This window comes from Leiobunum rupestre, chromosome 4 (genome assembly GCF_980474605.1).
Source record: "Leiobunum rupestre chromosome 4, qqLeiRupe1.1.hap1, whole genome shotgun sequence".
NCBI lineage: Eukaryota > Metazoa > Arthropoda > Arachnida > Opiliones > Sclerosomatidae > Leiobunum > Leiobunum rupestre.
The window spans coordinates 67615861-67635114 of NC_143387.1; the positions used below are offsets into that span (position 1 = coordinate 67615861).

At 35.3% G+C, this 19254-nt stretch overlaps 2 protein-coding genes across 2 annotated transcripts in view; one reads left to right on the forward strand and one right to left on the reverse strand.

The window, feature by feature from the left end:
- Positions 1-16343, reverse strand: part of mino (glycerol-3-phosphate acyltransferase mino) — a 37455-nt gene extending 21112 nt beyond the window's left edge. The window contains exon 1 of the mRNA XM_090173968.1: positions 16224-16343. The gene's annotated coding sequence lies outside the window, so the exon portion shown is untranslated. The remainder of the gene's footprint in view (positions 1-16223) is intronic.
- Positions 16344-16387: 44 nt separating this feature from the next.
- Positions 16388-18194, forward strand: Vps24 (vacuolar protein sorting 24). Its single transcript, XM_090173969.1, has 6 exons — positions 16388-16722; positions 16780-16840; positions 16921-17100; positions 17177-17298; positions 17363-17477; positions 17543-18194. The coding sequence occupies exons 1-6, from the start codon at positions 16678-16680 to the stop codon at positions 17692-17694; spliced, it is 675 nt and encodes a 224-aa protein (XP_090030095.1). The 5' UTR covers positions 16388-16677; the 3' UTR covers positions 17695-18194.
- The last annotated feature ends 1060 nt before the right edge of the window (positions 18195-19254 follow it).

Consider the following 19254-nt stretch of genomic DNA (forward strand, 5'->3'; position numbering starts at 1 on the left):
AATATTTAGGTAAATTTTTCATTAGTCAAATTGACTAGTAAGCCCCCAGATTTCGATTAATTTTAGTAGTCAAGAGCATTTATTTTAGTAATCAAATGCCGTGACTAGTGCCTTATGTACAACCCTGACTGTGACACCAACCGGATTGCTAATTTAAAAAAAATAGATTTATTCCTTTTAAATTGTATTTTTTAATTTTAATTGATTTTTGAAACATTTATCGTTCTGTTTTCCGAGAAAATTGATTAAAAATTTAGGTGCATTAGTAAACTAAAATTAAAATGAATCCTCTTAATTACATTTAATTAGTACTTGTAACTTAGATTTACTATAGACTATTCTCATTTATTTTCATAAATGCATAGAAGTATAATAACAGGGTGACCAGGGAAAGGCTTTGAAAATTCGTATTAGTGTTGTAAGTCGGAAAATTTCCCGCTCGGAAAATTTTCCAGAAAATGACCGAGACCTTTTTTCCGGAAATTTTCCGTATTTTTCCGAAAAAAATAAAAAAAAAGTTTTCATTCCATGATTAGTCTAATATATTGTTTGCGGTATTTTCGCCTCATTTTGTCGAATCTGAAAGTAAAACTAAACCTCTAGACTAGCTTTAAACTGATTAAAAATCTAACACTATTAATGTTTTGTAGTATGTTTACTGATATTAGACATTTTATATCGATAAAAAGTTAAAAACATTAAAAACCCTTATAAGGTAATTTTATGTTTCAAATTTTTATTTTTCCGATTTGCGGAAAATTTTCCGCATTTTATTTTTCCGGAAAATTAACATCCCTAATTCGTATAGGAAAAATACGAATTTTAGAGCCGAATTATAGGAAAATACGAGGGGCAGATCACTTTGCTACAAGGGTGTCCTAATAATCATTGTTAAAAATTTAATCATGATTTAATCATTTTTGATCATGGTACAGCCAAAGCTACAGATTTCATTTTAATCTAATCCAATCATGATTTAATCATACGAGGGTGTCCTAATAATCATTGCAGTGAGCAGGGTTGAAAAATCCAGTATGGTTAAATCCGGTTGTAACCGGTGGTTTAAACCGGTTAAAACTATTAATAAAAAATGATCAAATTGCTTTTATCAAGCCCTCATTGCTCAAATTGCCCGATTTCAAAATCAAGTTTTTGCGCGTGACAGTACCTTTACATTGTGAGGTATAGGAGACTTATTTACCCGCTTTTATACCCTAACATGGCAGCGTATTTTCACGCGCAAAATTAATTTTAAGATACCCTAATTTCTTATATGTTAGCTCTCATTACTCGCGACAAAAAGTGAAGGTTAAATTTTGTCAATGTTTCTAATTAATTTCTCAATTTTTTTTATAAAAAAAGTGGTTTTAACCATGGATTTTATTTGGTGGTTAAATCCGGCTTAAACCAGGGTGGTTTAATCCAGTCTGGCTGGCTCTTGGCAACCCTGGCAGTGAGCTGCCCCTCGGGAAAATATAGGAAACTAAACAGGCGAATTATATGAAAACATAGCACACTAAATAGGAAAATATAGGAAAAATAATAAGGTAATTATTGCATATCGGTATACTTTGACCCGAATAACCTAGAATATTGTTAATATTTTGTACACTGCTTTCTTGCATTATTGGATCACTTAGCGGATTTTCAAATCCCGGACATTTCCAGATTTGGTTGGAAAGTGGCTGTGTTTTCACTAGATGTTCTTTCATTTTCAAAAGATCGAGAAATTATAGGAAAATATATGAAAATATTTAATAAAGGAATATATAGGACGGCATTAAAAATATAGTTAGTCTGGTCACTCTGTAACAAATTATTTAAATGAATCCTATTAAAAACATTTAATTATTACTTGTAACTTAGTTTTGCTATTTTCGTACATTTTCATAAATGCATAGAAGTATAATTAATTCATTCATTCAAACAACCCCACATGTGCTATAGCAATTTTAATTTGTCTTGTGTAATTTCCAAAAAAATAAAATATAATTTGCCGAAATAGCGAACAATTTGAATTTATAGTTGGAAAATAAATGATGTCGATTGTGAAATACCTTTACATCAGTACAACACAATTTGCAAATTAGGTTTTTCCCCATTTTTTTTAAACGTAAACAGTATTTATTCTGACTTATCATTTAGTTAGCGGTACTTGGTTTTGGCAGACGTGATAATTGTGGAAAACGGGACTGGAAAATTTTGTATAAGGGTGGCAATGCATCAGGGGGATGGCAGAAGATGGTTACGAAAATAAAACAGTATCACTTGTGGCGAATAGTCGTGACTATGTTCACGTACTACAAAGCTTCATTCTTTTCTCCAGTCAAGTTTCTCGCTAATTAAATCACAGGCTGTAACGAGAGGCCCTTTTTCCAGATTATTTACTATCAGGCATTTATTTTTGGGTGGACTTTCATCGGGAGATGTCTAGATCTGAATTCGGCTCTTTTGGTAACATCCTCCTCCTACTCCTCCTCCTCCGAAGAGGTTAAAAGGACACTATTATTTCAATTTCTCAATTTTCCCGCTCTAGTCTCTGGAAGAGAGGCCATTTCAAATTCGCATCATTAGACTTATGATGGAACCAGGGTTGCCACTTTTTCACTTTTTTAAATAATTAAACCGAACTATTTTGAAATTAATTACACTTTTACAGTCCCATTGATGCATTTTTGGAATTATTAATTGATTGATTGATTAATTAAACAATTAATTATACTTTAACAGTCCCACTGATGAATTTTTGAAATTATTAATTGATTGATTGATTAATTAAACAATAAATTACACTTTCACAGTCCCATTGATGAATTTTTGGAATTATTAATTAATTTATTGATTAATTAAACAATTAATTACACTTTTACAGTCCCACTGATGAATTTTTGGAATTATTAATTGATTAATTAAACAATAAATTACACTTTCACAGTCCCATTGATGAATTTTTGGAATTATTAATTAATTGATTGATTAATTAAACAATTAATTATACTTTAACAGTCCCACTGATACATTTTTGGAATTATTAACTAATTGATTGATTAATTAAACAATTAATTACACTTTTACTGTCCCACTGATAAATTTTTGAAATTATTAATCGATTAATTAATTAAATAAACAAAAAATTACACTTTCACAGTCCCATTGATGCATTTTTTGGAATTATTAATTAATTATTAAAAGAATGAAAAAAATACTTTTAAGTTACACAGTAAAATATTTTAATTTGTTAAAAACAATTAACATTTAGTACAGCAACGATTAGTCTGGCCAATAAATATTTTTACCACAGAAAATTATAAAATAAAAAATAAAAATATTTTAACAAAGAAATTTCAGATTTGGGCTACTTAAGGCAAATATATATGCATAGGAATGGTCAGATTATGATTAACATTAGAAAAGTCTAACAATGGGATTTTTCTTGGTCATGGTATATATAATATAATAGAAATAAATTATTTACGACAAATTCTCATGACTTTAATTGCTTGTAAAACTTAAAATAAAAGGAGCAAAATACAATAAAAACACGACGCGTTTCGAAGCGATGCTTCTTCGTCAGGTGTAGATACTATTATGAGTGTAACAATTCATTATAGCACTATGGTCAAAGTTCAAAAATTAAAAATAAACAAACAATTGGAAAAAACTAAAAAAAAGTGATTATACAATGTCTGACGAAGAAGCATCGCTTCGAAACGCGTCGTGTTTTTATTGTATTTTGCTCCTTTTACAAGCAATTAAAGTCATGAGAATTTGTCGTAAATAATTTATTTCTATTATATTAGAAAAGTCTGTTAATTTTTTTGGAATAATTATTAATTAAATCTAACATTGTAAGTTCAGTGTAAAATAAGAAATTTTTACAATAAACTGCTTAAAAATTTTATTCCAATTACTTTTTTAAGCTTTGAAATGCAATTTTTCTTTATTAGCCACTATTGGCCACTTTTTGACAATTTTCCACTATTTGCCACTGGACTTTTCTCCGAACAGGTGGTTTTTTAGGAACACTGATAATATTTAATACATTTCCTGAGTAAAGAAATCTTGCACAATTGGACTACTAACTCTGGTATTCATTCTACTTACAAGGAGAGTACCCGAGGTGTTTATTGCCGATTTTGTTCAAAGTCGGGCGTAATGTAGACCTATATGATATATGAAATTTCCCAAAAGGAGACGTTGCACTATCCATTCGATTTGCTATGGCAACCGAAAATGTTTTTGATCACTTAAAACAATAAAATCTCCATTAAACGAAAATGTTGAAAATTTTTGAAAATCACGAAATGTGTAATTTGGACCACATTTAGGTAAATTTCATCAAGTTTGGGTAAATTGAAACATTTTTAGGGTAAATTTGTAACAAATTTTGGGTAAAATAAGTAAAAAATCTTATTTTGGTTGTAAGTGGTCAAAAACATTTTCGGTTGCCATGGCAAATCGAATGGGTAGTGCAACATCTCCTTTTGGGAAATTTCATATCTCATATAGGTCTACATTACGGCCGACTTTGAACAAAATCGGCAATAAACAGCTCGGGTACTCTCCTCTCCTTGTTAGTTTGCACATTATTTAATAGCATAAATGTTTTAGTATATACATGTGTGCGGTATAATCATTGTCATTACCCAACAATAACCCACAAACTTTAAACGGTTCACTAATTGTTGAAGCGTAGCGAGCCGAACTTCCTCATCACCGACTCTAACGTTGAAATATTCTTCAGTGCCGTAGACATAGTAAACATTCACCGATTATAATCAAATTTTTTAGATAATTAAAACGATTATGGTACTAGGTCATGGCGAACCCCAAATTTTAAAATTCAACCTCTGACCTGAGATTTATGATGTAATAGGTTACACTGAATTAGCATTTTAGTTTACGAAGAATGTATTTATTTACCTTTAGGGATAATGACTTACAAGAAGACATCCCGAGGTGTTTCTCTCCGATTTTTTTCAGGGTAAATCACGGATTATAAGAGTCCCTCATGCCATTTTCAAAATATTTAAAAATAAAAATAATTGGGTAAAATCGATAAAATTGGATAAAATCGATAAAACAGGGTTCATACAGCTATTGGAAACCCGAATATTTTCTTGATTTTTCCCGGTGAAAGATAAAATAATATAAATATAATAATTTTCAGAACAACTTATTTTATGATTGTCATTTAAAGCGGAACGGCCAAGCTTTTCCTTATATCGCCTTATTTGCATATCAAAAGATCAACAAGACGTTTAATATACTAACACGTACCTTATTTGGTCTTGAAAAAATAGTTTTTGGCCCAAAAAGTTGAAACGCAAAATAACGCCAAGTATTTGGGTTTTAATTTTCGCCGCCATCTTAAGGTGTATCGCCCGCGCCAGCGCGACTTTAGTGAGCGATTTGCGAACTATCCTAATTTTTAAAATCGCGCAATTTAGGCTTAGGTCTCGTATAACTGGAACGCGCACTTTATATTGTTTTTCAATTTTAATCAAGCAAGGAGTGTCTCAACGATTTCTCACTAGGTGTCGCATTAAATTGTATTAAAAATTCAGAGGTGGGCAAAAAGTTGCGAGCGTTCGGAAAAATGAGCATATAGAGTTTTAAACACGGCTTGCTCAAGTGAGCGAGTACTCAAGGCAAACGAGTTTATTTTCTCTATCTCTAATTGAGCAGCCTCTGGGCGAGCGCCGAATAGTTCGCTCCGGCGTTGATGGCTGACGGCGCGCTGAGGGAGATTCCCCCCTCGACGGGTTAGTTCCCTCACTTTTAAGCGCTCACCGCGCGCTGAGCGAGATCTCCCGATCGTCGGAATAGCCCCCTCACTTTTAAGCGACGCGTTAGTACCCTCAGTAGAAAGCGCTGACGCAGCGTTGAGGGAAAATTACCGAGAGAAGGAATAGTTCGCTCAGATTTGAGCGCTAGCTACGCGCGGATTTTGATCACGGTGAGCGACGGTAAAGTTCGTTTACGCAAATCGCTCACAGCGCGGCGAGCAAAAATTTCAAAAATCAAACATTAAACTATTACTCGGCTATGGGTTTATTATTTACTTTTTTTATTAATAAAATGAAGGGTACTCTAAACGTCGGGAGTTAATGATATCTCCGATTGAATAAAATTCAAAGGTTCTTCCGAATTTATCCAACGATAAACTAGACTGCAAATATTCCGTTTAGTGTTAAAAGAGCTTTATTAAATATTAAAAGCCACAAATTATAACAATAGGCGCTGGTATACATTCTTTTGGTCTTGACAAACTTGGCAGGTGAAATGGGCTACGCGGTACGCGTTTCTTCATTTTTAGGGGATTGTGGCTCGCACTACTTTAAAGGAAAATATTAGCGCGCTCTCAACTTAAATTAATGATCGGTACCATAAAAACAAGTGGACATTTACTAACCCCTAATCCAACTCATTTGTAAATCTCCAGAATTTAATAGACAGTTTTAGCAACTACCTACAGGGGTGGTGTCAGAAGATTCTTAGGTGTAGGCTAATAATGTTTATCATTTGTGGGCCCCCTGTTCCTCAATATTGGACTTATAATTCAATTTTGCAAATTCAGGTAATTTATTTATTATTTGATATTAGTGCGGTTTTTAAAATTTTACAGTATTAAGTATCATCACATATTTTATTTGAATTTAAAAATCGACTTGATGTGGCCCCGTCAGATCGATTTGTGGGCCCCTATATGAACACAAAAGTAGGCTATAGCTCGTGTTGCCTACCCCTAACGCCGCTCCTGACTACCTACACTGGGATTTTATTCACAGTGAACGACGACAGAGTTCGTTTACGGTAAATCGCGAAGAGCAAACATTTCAAAAATTAAACTTCACATTTGACGGTATGAACAAGTTAATAATAAGATTATTTTTAAATAATTAATTAATTAATTGCGAAGATTCACGGTTTTTAAATAATAATTTTTTTCAGAAAAAAAGGGAGGGGTTGGAATTAATATAATGGCCAGCCTGTGCCAATATTAAAACTGTTTTAGTTCCAAATTGAGGTAACTCGATTTACGCGAATTTTCTTTTTTGCCGTTTTTCAAACTTCCTTTACACTAAAAATATAAATATTACAAATAGCGGCCAATGTATAGTTACAAAGTTATCGATTATTTTCCATTTTTAAAAAGCATTACGTTATAATTTTTTTTCCAATTTAAATAATATTTTTTAGATACCTGGTTTTGAAACTAATAGCGTTCTTTTCGTTTTTATTTCACACCGAATTTTAGTAATAATAAAAATGTTCGAATAATTCTAATGTCTAGTTTGTGCGGGTAACAAAAATCAACAGTGAAGAAGCTGTCAACGATCACCGTCAAGCTCAGCGTGTGGGAAGTGGGGACCCGCTGGCTGCCGGTGAGTATGAACAAGGAGGGAGGGGGGTGGCATTACCAAGGTAACCTATTTAAAGTTACTATAGACAATAGGCTATAATCACTATGCTGTAAACATTTGTGTCGCGCGAAAGCGATCCAAATCTAACGACTGACGATTATGATAAAAATTACATCATTCTTCCGAACTTCAAAAGGCCGTTATTTTATTTCTGGGGGGGGGGATTTCTATTTGAACTTGTAATAACTTACACACAAATATTTTCTTTACATTTTTCTGTTTTTATTGCTTACGATGTTACATTTTATATACAATATTGGAAATATTTCAATAATTATTTAAATCTTCGCTCTTGCTTGATACCTACAAAGATTCTCAAAAACATTGTGTGGAGCGTGTCATTTTCGCCTAATTTGGTTTGACAACAATGAAACGAAACCAAAATTAGTTACCGCCATACGCCAAACGAGGAGGCAATGAACACCGCTAATGCCCCACAATGGAACATTTGGAAATAAAAAAGGATCCACCGTGGAACTTCGGATGTCATTAGAAAGTGTTCATCTTGTAAAATACGGAACAATTAAAACAGCGAATATATTTTAGGTTCAATAGTTCAGCATTTTAGAATCACACAGCCTAATGGCCTTTAGACCAAACGAAGGTGGTCCTGAAAAGGACCGTTTTGGTTTTAGCCAATTATTTGGCTTCTTCTGGTTTTTGAATTTTTGAGACCTTTACGCAAGAACAACCAGCTACAGCCACTTCGGGGGCTTTGTTGGCATTGTCCAACTGCTCCTTATACAACTGGAGTTCAAATTCCATTGCCCCGTTCTTTAACTTGGCATTCATCAGCTCATCTGGCCTTTGGTCAAGTTCTTGTTCGTTACAGAAAATATCAAAATATTTTTCTGTAAATCGTCCTAAAATATAAAAAAACAAAAATTATCAATAATTAGTAACAATAATAATAACTATAGGTAAAACTAATTTGCTGTATTTACGTTTTAGCGATCGGCTTTCAACTTGAAGCTTGAAAAGAGGGGGGGGGGTGGAACCTCAACCCCTTTCCAAACTATCCCAATCGTTTCAATTTTGGGACCCGCAGGTGGAGTCCAGACACGAAGGCGTCTCTTTCGGCATCTTAACGAAAAGGGAAAGGTTGACCACTCATAGGAAACGTCTCTTCGTCGCAGCGGGACATGACTAACCAAATATTTCCCCGAAATAGGCATTCACTCGCTAATTTAGGCTTGACTTATAATATACATATATAAATATACTTTTCGCTAAACTGAACTCCCCCTAAAAATGAGTCGTATAGCTTCATAGACTAGATCAAAACTAGCCCTTCTGAAACCGAAATAAGTATTCTATAATAAAATACCATATAGGAAAACGGAGAAAACCATGTATATTCGGGTCGCGTCTACGGAACGTTAGCTCCAAAGTATATTTTTCTGGACTACGGATAGACTAACATGAAAACGTTAATCAATAAAAATAAAAATACTACGTAATATCATAAATCCATAATTTAATGGAAATAATTCACTAAAACCTATTTACAGAGTGACGTCATCACGGTAAAAAATCACCCCTAGCGAGATGCTGATAAAGGGCACGTCATACACGAGAAGCCCTCTATATAGAGTGTCTCTTGTGGCTAGTTATCAGTAAACGTTTTGCATATAAAGAATAAGACGTGTCATACTTATGTAACAATATTATTAACTAATGGTATTATTAGCTATTTTTACTACATTTATTTACAATGTTTATTTATTCTGTGTTACTATTTACTAAGTTGCGACTAATCGGGCCGATTAGATATTATTGAACCTTGGAATCTATAGCCGACATATTCAGACATTAGAATAATATTAGTTAATTCAAAAGCATTGAATTGGCGGCTTGGCCCGATTCATAAAATCCTATACACTCTTTTACGAGCGTATCGACCCCCCTTTACAATCTCCCATGTGGCGGCCGCCACCGCCGTACTACCTCTGCCTCCACTATTACGGTCCCCTCCCCATGTAGTCAAGCTATGGATTCCCCCACGAATATTCTCCGTAAAAGAATCTATTTGGCTCTGCAAACCTTTTTTCCCACTTTGGGCTTTTTTTTCCAACACTGCCCATTCCAGACAGCAAGGGCGCCACTTACTCGTTACTGCACCTGACAAAAATATTAAAATAGGGGGACAGTCGATGGAGGTTTTTTTCTATTTTGCATCGAACCCATTTTCTTCATTCTCGCAGTTTTCAATTTCAACAATAGCGTGTACTTCTTAACGTCATATGACGGGGTCAACGCCAGAATTCCGAACTGACGCCAATGAGTCGCCCCTCCCTTGGGTCTTAGCCGTTTAAGATAGCCAATGCTAGGGCAATTTCGAAGTTTCCTATACTTATACCTCGCTTCGTAATCCTTTCTACAATAATAGTATAAATAGTAGGTTCCTTTCTCATTTCGTTACAGTTTCTTGTCGACTTTTCTCAAGTCTGCGTCTTTCGATTCGTATTTCGGTCCTTCCTTAGTTTAATTTTTTCGTGTTTTTTGCTTTAGCTGTTCATAATTTTTCTCGCCTTCGAAGTTTAATTTTTTCGAGTCCATAGTTTTGGAGTTATAGTACTTCGACTGTGGCTTGAGTTTTTTTATTCAGTTTCAGGCTTTAAGTTCGCTTCCGTATTTTACAAGATGAACACTTTCTAATGACATCCGAAGTTCCACGGTGGATCCTTTTTTTCAAAATGTTCCATTGTGGGGCATTAGCGGTGTTCATTGCCTCCTCGTTTGGCGTATGGCGGTAACTAATTTTGGTTTCGTTTCATTGTTGTCAAACCAAATTAGGCGAAAATGACACGCTCCACACAATGTTTTTGAGAATCTTTGTAGGTATCAAGCAAGAGCGAAGATTTAAATAATTATTGAAATATTTCCAATATTGTATATAAAATGTAACATCGTAAGCAATAAAAACAGAAAAATGTAAAGAAAATATTTGTGTGTAAGTTATTACAAGTTCAAATAGAAATCCCCCCCCCCCCCAGAAATAAAATAACGGCCTTTTGAAGTTCGGAAGAATGATGTAATTTTTATCATAATCGTCAGTCGTTAGATTTGGATCGCTTTCGCGCGACACAAATGTTTACAGCATAGTGATTATAGCCTATTGTCTATAGTAACTTTAAATAGGTTACCTTGGTAATGCCACCCCCCTCCCTCCTTGTTCATACTCACCGGCAGCCAGCGGGTCCCCACTTCCCACACGCTGAGCTTGACGGTGATCGTTGACAGCTTCTTCACTGTTGATTTTTGTTACCCGCACAAACTAGACATTAGAATTATTCAAACATTTTTATTATTACTAAAATTCGGTGTGAAATAAAAACGAAAAGAACGCTATTAGTTTCAAAACCAGGTATCTAAAAAATATTATTTAAATTTGATAAAAATTTATAACGTAATTCTTTTTAAAAATGGAAAATAATCGATAACTTTGTAACTATACATTGGCCGCTATTTGTAATATTTATATTTTTAGTGTAAAAGAAGTTTGAAAAACGGCAAAAAAGAAAATTCGCGTAAATCGAGTTACCTCAATTTGGAACTAAAACAGTTTTAATATTGGCACAGGCTGGCCATTATATTAATTCCAACCCCTCCCTTTTTTCCTGAAAAAAATTATTATTTAAAAACCGTGAATCTTCGCAATTAGCTTGATCATTGGATGATATGGTTATTTTTGTCGATGTCATAAACAATGGACAAAATCGAAGATGGTTATATGCACAGATATTGTATTATATTTTACATATACATTAAAAATAATCTTATTATTAACTTATTCATACCGTCAAATGTGAAGTTTAATTTTTGAAATGTTTGCTCTTCGCGATTTACCGTAAACGAACTCTGTCGTCGTTCACTGTGATTAAAATCCCGGTGTAGGTAGTCAGGAGCGGCGTTATAGGGGTAGGCAACTAGAGCTATAACCTACTTTTGTGTTTAAATAGGGGCCCACAAATCGATCTGACGGGGCCACATCAAGTCGATTTTTAAATTCAAATAAAATATGTGATGATAGTTAATACTGTAAAATTTTAAAAACCGCACTAATATCAAATAATAAATAAATTACCTGAATTTGCAAAATTGAATTTTAAGTCAATACATAGAGGGGCCCAATATTGAGGAACAGGGGGCCCACAAATGATAAACATTATTAGCCTACACCTAAGAATCTTCTGGCACCGCCCCTGTAGGTAGTTGCTAAAACTGTCTATTAAATTCTGGAGATTTACAAATGAGTTCGATTAGGGGTTAGTAAATGTCCACTTGTTTTTATGGTACCGATCATTAATTAATATTTTCGATTAAAGTAGCGCGAGCCACAATCCCCTAAAAATGAAGAAACGCGTACCGCGTAGCCCATTTCACCTGCCAAGTTTGTCAAGACCAAAAGATTGTATACTAGCGCCTATTGTTATAATTTGTGGCTTTTAATATTTAATAAAGCTCTTTTAACACTAAACGGAATATTTGCAGTCTAGTTTATCGTTGGATAAATTAGGAAGAACCTTTGAATTTTATTCAATCGAAGATATCATTAACTCCCGACGTTTAGAGTACCCTTCATTTTATTAATAAAAAAAGTATATAATAAACCCATAGCCGAGTAATAGTTTAATGTTTGATTTTTGAAATTTTTGCTCGCCGCGCTGTGAGCGATTTGCGTAAACGAACTTTACCGTCGCTCACCGTGATCAAAATCCGCGCTCAAATCTGAGCGAACTATTCCTTCTCTCGGTTATTTTCCCTCAACGCTGCGTCAGCGCTTTCTACTGAGGGTACTAACGCGTCGCTTTAAAGTGAGGGGGCTATTCCGAAGATCGGGAGATCTCGCTCAGCGCGCGGTGAGCGCTTAAAAGTGAGGGAACTAACCCGTTGAGGGGGGAATCTCCCTCAGCGCGCCGTCAGCCATCAACGCCGGAGCGAACTATTCGGCGCTCGCCCAGAGGCTGCTCAATTTAGCCCTCTCGTTGAACAAGAGCAGCTGGAATTCGAATTTGAAGCGCTCGCTCATTACTGCAGGATTTTCAAAAACGAGTGCTCACTATTTTTGCCCACCTCTGTAAAAATTAACCACTTAATATTTCTTGATGCGGTTTTCGCCATAAATTTTGATTTTTAACTGGTTGAAGCTTGACCGTTCCCCTTTAAGTTAAATTGGTTCAATATTATAATATAAAAGAAGAAATAAAGTAAAATCCTTAATAAGAAAAACTTATTGATGTAAATTTGTATTCATTAGGGCAAACTTTCTTAACCTTCATAAATTTCACTGATTTTTACTTAAAAATTGGAATTTCCCTGACTTTTCTGTCGACATTCCAATTCCCTGATGTTTCCAGGTTTTCCAGGTTTGCATGATCCCTTATAAAATTGGGTTAAATCAATTAAATACAATCCGCGATTTTGCTAGGCTATTTAAAGTTTAAACTTGAGTTGTGAAAACCATATTTGGTTGGCATGGTAAAACGAATGGCCATGATTTGTAACAAAGAACTGTTTGTCTTACGGGTCAAAGTGGGGGGCTTTCCGGAAATACGAAGCACGTGACGTCACTTCCGGTGACCTGGAAAATTGATAGGACCTGATATTGGTATCATTCGATTGGTCTCAACGTGCTCTTACCAAATATCGCTAATTTAACGATCAAATCTGAACCAAGAGGCGTATAAGACTATAAAACTAATTTTGAGCCCCTCCCAAATTTACATGTATAAGACAAAATTACTTTTTTAGTCTTATACGCCGTTTGGTTCATATTTGAAGGTTAGTTTAGCGATATTTGGTAAGAGCACGTTGAGACCAATCGAATGATACCAATATCAGGTCCTATCAATTTTCAAGGTCACCGGAAGTGACGTCACGTGCTTCGTATTTCCGGAAAGCCCCCACTTTGACCCGTAAGACTAACAGTTCTTTGTTACAAATCACTAACCTAATTAAAAAATATCTTGACCCATCGTGTACCTTATCACATGCTTATTTTGTCATGGGCTCTTGGACTATTAGGAGCTTTCAAGGTGCATGAAGGTCTCCTTAACCCCGGAGTTGATGTCTCTTTGAAAGTTGAGACGCTTCGCTGGTACCACCAGACTTCGAAATAGTGATATTTTTAACGGGGGCCGAATCCTTTTAACGTTACATTTTGTATATACTATTCTCCACCACTCTCCCCTATTCGGCTTTCCGTTGCTACGCAACTCGTTTTGAAATTTTTTATGTTTAGTTTCTCTTTTCGGTTTAATAGTCGCGAGTCAGATTTCCCGCACGGTACTGACGAGTCCCAAATAAGACGAAACCGGTCTACCGTTGGAATTTCTGGCTAATTTATTTAATTTAATTTAGATTTTCTCTCGAAGATCTATTTGGTCCGAGTTTCGCGTCTTTTTGTTCGCTCGAAGAACTATCGGTACGAGCTATTAGTAAGTTTTTAAATATCTTCAAATTTGTTTAGGGTTTAGTTTTTTTATCCCTTTTCATAATGGACTAATCTACTTATTCGCTAATCTTATCATCCTTATGGTAACATAAATAGCTAAGAAAAATACGTCTTTCGTTTTATTAAATTAAACGTGACATCCTGGTATCACATGCCGAAATTTAAAATTCTACTTTTCCAGCTTTCGTGTATTTCTCATATTATATTTATTTTACGTATTATAATATCATATATTATTGCAATTGATAGGCAACAAATGAATGTACGCTATCCGGGTTAAATTCCGCAAAACTAACATTTACGCAACACCTGCGCAAAACTGGCATAAGCCTCCGGATGCAATGTTAATGAACTATTCGCGATATGGTTACGCTGTTGGTCGCGCAAAACCTCGCCAGTTAAAAAAAAATCATAACTTTATCTTCCTATCATATGTAAAATAATAATTCATAAGTATGCCTCTGTATAATATTTGCATAGAAAAATATTCATTGAGATCTTATTTCCCACGAATCATACAATTAGTGGACAATGCATGTAAAAATATAGTGGCTACGTTCAGCAGCAGTCAACGGAAAAAAAACCCGATGGATTTGATATTTTCCACCGATGAGCTTTTTTGTCATAATGACGTCGTAAGTTGCTGAACGCTTTTATTCAGTTATCGGTGTTTTTTAAAATGCCGTAGCTTTTATACAGTGATTTCAGTATCACGTGACACGACGTCACCTATGCTTTTTCCCATAGAGAAAAAATCCCGCACAAAATGGCGGCCATAGCCAAAGCTATGAACTGAAACTATTTTTTAGTTTTACGTCAGAAATGACGTCAGTCATCGGAAAAACCGACTCTTCCAGCCGATGACTTCGGTGAGTAACCGATGACTATCGTGACGTCAAATCCGGAAACGCGACAAAGCGTACAGTAGGAAACCGATGTCACCGATTAGTAATCGGTGTGTCCGATGAGCTCTGCTGAACGTACCCTATATTCCTCGTGCCATTGAAAGGGTTACTATGGAAACCAAATCTCGCGATCGCCAAGCACGAGCTAAAATATAAATGTCGAAGTCAAAAACTCGAGAGGAATTCTGGGCGTTTTCAAAATCGCGTTAACTCATTTCCGTTATCCAGTTGATGACGCGTTTTTCGTCAGGTAGTTGGAAGCGACGTCATTTACGTCATATCCCGCGAACAAGGTTTCATTAAAGGAAATACCTTTATAGAATACTAATGAGTAATTCCCTCGCATATGATCCTATTAGATGGAACTATTGATTCTTCTGGGTAAAATGAGGCAAGCATTTTTACGAACCTCGCGTAGAATCAATCATTGAAAATTATAACTTTCTCATCCTTTTAGATAGAAAGTTCATAGAATTAGCTATAAATTATCGTGGGAAAATAGTATATAAAACTACTGGTTCAGTTACGGTATCGGGTCACTAAAAACATTATTATTGTGAAAATAAGTTCGGTGCTCCTGCCACAGGGCGACCCTAAGGATGAAACTAATATCAGGGGCACGATACTTTACGTAACTTAGCGAATTTGATTTGAAAAGATATAAAACAATGGAGGAAAAGTGTGTAATAAATTTAAAACGCCCCCAAGCCATGGCCTTAGTCTGTTCTGACTCAAATCAAAATAGACTTCGCTTCTGAAGTATTCGAGCAAGTGGATTTTCCACTCTCGAGGAAAGAAGTTCATCACGTGGACTACATCAACAGAACACGTGGAGTTACGGAACAGGATAATTCCCCCTCTCTATACCAAACAGCCCTATTGCTCTTGGTAGTTTTTTCTTCATATTGTGTTGCCCGTAGAGAATGAATGACTGACGTCACTAAAACAAAAATCTTCGAAAAAACAAGGCTTTCCCGTCCTCCGTAGTCGTTAATTCCCTCCCCAGAGCTATGGACCTACTTTCGGCCCCAAACCTACCGAATTCTCTCTCTCTAGGGGGAAAATAAGTTAAATAACACGTCTTAACCGCGTGGCATTTTCAAGTTCTCTAATAAAACCAAATTCCAATTTCCCAAGATTGTTCGGATTTGTAGGGGGCTAGGGGCTGGAGAAGGGCGTGACTAACAGAATGGAAATTATTTTATCATTCCCCGTCCCAACTAATAGATTTTCTTATCATTTGAAATGATGAAAATATATCTAACACTTAGACGATCACGTTAAGCGTGGTTGAGCTCCGTTCTTTTTGTTTTGATTTTGAATAGCGGGATTCTACAAAGGCTTAATAAAAATCACTGGTCATTTACCGAAAGTGCATCTCTCGAAATCGAATTGACTATGCCCAGATCTTATAATTGAAACACTCCCACTTACCGAAACGACTTAGAAGTTTATCCACAATTTTCTACATTTAACATTTAATTAACTACTAATTATTTCGAAAATTAGATACACGCGACAAATCGAAACGTTTCGCTCGTTTTACTATGGTCAGGTTACCTGAGAGTTGACAAACGTAGGGATACCTTTAATCTTGCATCGTAGCGATTGCCTTTGGTAGAAATATCAGATAATCAACGACGTCTCGGCAGTAGCAGACGATTTGGAAAGTTTAGCTAAATTCAGATCTCTGGTGCCATCTGTGGTTTAATTTGGCTGCGTCTAAGGGCATGTGTCGCGACCTGACGGCCACGCTATTAACTACAAGTTTGGCGACTTAAGAGTGGATTTTTAATTTTTACGAAACATTTGACGTAATTTTATTAGATATCTTAAATAAACAGTATTTCATTTACGTTTAAGTACTTTATTCGATTTGCTAAGAATTATGGGGTTGTTTGGCAAGTCCCAACAGAAAGATCCCAAGGAACAAGTTAGTGGTCATTTAGGCTTACGTTTAAAGTAGTTAATTCGATCTATATAATAATAGATACGAGAATGGAATTCAAAGTTGAGAAAAGAACAATTTCAGCTAGATAGACAAATTAGAGGTATCTTGAGCTGTTCCATTTCTGAATCATCTAACTTTCTTTAATCAAACGAAGTTAATGTTTATGTCAATCTTCATTAGCTATCAAAAGAGAAGAGGACAAAGTTACAAAATCTTTAAAAGATGCTGCTAAGAAGAATGACAGAGAAGTTTGCACACTATTGGCGAAACAAATAGTTATATCCCGTAAAGCAATAAATCGTATTCATACGTCCAAAGCTCAGATTAATTCAATTATGATGGGAATGAACCATCAAGTTTGTAAGTTCAATCATGTGCTAAAATATCTTTCCAAAACTTAACAATGTAAATTATTTCATTTCTCTGATGGTTTTAGCTACGCTGAAGTTAGCTGGATCATTACAAAAGAGTACAGAGGTTATGAAAAGTATGCAAAACCTAGTCAAAGTTCCAGAGGTGGCAAATACCATGCAAGAACTTTCAAAAGAGATGATGAAGGTATTGTTTTTGAAAAAAAATAAACCATCAATGATAATAACAACTGGTGTATTTTACAATTTAGGCTGGCATTATAGAAGAAATGATGGAAGATACGTTCGAAGGTTTGGATAATTCTGAGGAAATTGAGGAGGAAGCCCAGGAAGAAGTTGATAAAGTTTTATGGGAATTAACAGCTGGTAAAATTTCAATGTGATTTTCCAAATTTGTTAATTATTATAATCATTGTAAATCTTTATTAAAGGTACTTTGGGTAAAGCACCAGTTGCTGTATCTGGAGATGTTCTACCAACTGGTGCTGAAGCGTCCGCTGCGCCTGCGGGAGCTGCTTTAGCAGAATCAGACGACGAAGAAGTTGAAGCGATGAAAGAGAGATTAGAGGCGTTACGAAGTTAAAAGTTATAACAAAATGGAGAAGGTGAATTTTTGTACATAGGGGGCAAACTTTTTGTTGGGCCACGAAAATCAGTCTGATTTAACGTTTTCGAAGTTTGAATTGAATCAATATTACTTATTTAAGCGATTCAATGTCTTCAAACCTTGAATTAAATAGCAATTTATTCCTGTAATATTGATTTGATGATGTTAGAAAATATTAAATTGGATTTAATTTTCAGGGCCCTTCATTGTTGGAGCTAAAATTTTAAATGTCATAAATAAAATTATATAATGACTTAATCGCCGATAAGTGACTCTTTGGAGCTGCACACTCTTACCAAACTATAAGAAAAAGGTTCTTATTTGTGTATATATTGTAGTTTTGCTTGGCTAAAATGATTTTTTAACATTAAACGTGCTTAAACAATTTTAAAATCACAAATTGGTAGCACTCAAAATTGTACATAATTTAAATTATTAGTTGAAAAATGTAGTTTTATTATAAGTGCTATTAAAACGGTACAATTATGAAGGTTTGGAACATACTAAATATTATTTGTATACTTCACTGTTCATTTTGTTTTGGGGGTGGGGGGTGCTACCTACTTCTCTACTTACAACTTAGTCAGGGCGGCCACACGTAAAAAGCCAGGGTATTTTAAGAATTTGTAAAAAGTCTGGGAATCCAGTTTAATCTTGACACTTTTTTAGGGTAATTTTACTCTAGATCTATGGCAAATACTGCTATTATTTTTTTTAAATTCTCACAAATGTAAATGAATAGACAGTGACTGCGTTCAGTAACCCCAAAAAAGCTCAGCGCTGAGCTCAATGGTCAGCGGTTTTTTACTAAACGGGTTTTGATGTCACGTTGGCCCTCCGTTGAGCAAAGAAGTCATTGGCTGTAAGAGCAGTTTTTTCCGTTGCTCAACGGTCACGTGACGTCGCAGCACGGAGTAAGGCTAGCTGCAGACGCCGAAACAGATAATATTTTACAAAATTTACAACAAGCGTAAAAAGCGTTCAACAAGGGATACGTTCAGTGACGCTCAACGGTCTCAACGTTGACCACTTTTTTTCACTGAACGGTTTTTGTAATTTCCGGTTTTGACGTCACGTTGGCAACGTTAGCTCAACATACTCAACGATTGAAAGAGCAGGGCTACGTTCAGCAGCAGTCAACGAAAAAAAACCCGATGGATTTGATATTTTCCACCGATGAGCTTTTTCGTCGTAATGACGTCGTAAGTTGCTGAACGCTTTTATTCAGTCATCGGTGTTTTTTAAAATGCCGTAGCTTTTATAGTAGTTTTACGTCAGAAATGACGTCAGTCATCGGAAAAACGACTCTTCCAGCCGATGACTTCGGTGAGTAACCGATGACTGTCGTGACGTCAAAACCAGAAACGCGACAAAGCGTACAGTAGGAAACCGATTAGTAATCGGTGAGTCCGATGAGCTCTGCTGAACGTACCCAGTTTCTTCGTTGTTAAACGGAATCGTGACGTCACAGCACACGGGAAAGCTAGCTGCGGACGGAACAGCAGACGATATTTTATAAAAATTACAACAATCCTA

Coding starts and splice junctions, on each gene's coding strand:
- Vps24 (XM_090173969.1), top strand. CDS start 16,678: ATGGGGTTGTTTGGCAAGTCCCAACAGAAAGATCCCAAGGAACAA. Junction 16,723..16,779: donor AGAAAGATCCCAAGGAACAA/GTTAGTGGTCAT, acceptor ATATAATAATAG/ATACGAGAATGGAATTCAAA. Junction 16,841..16,920: donor GCTAGATAGACAAATTAGAG/GTATCTTGAGCT, acceptor AATCTTCATTAG/CTATCAAAAGAGAAGAGGAC.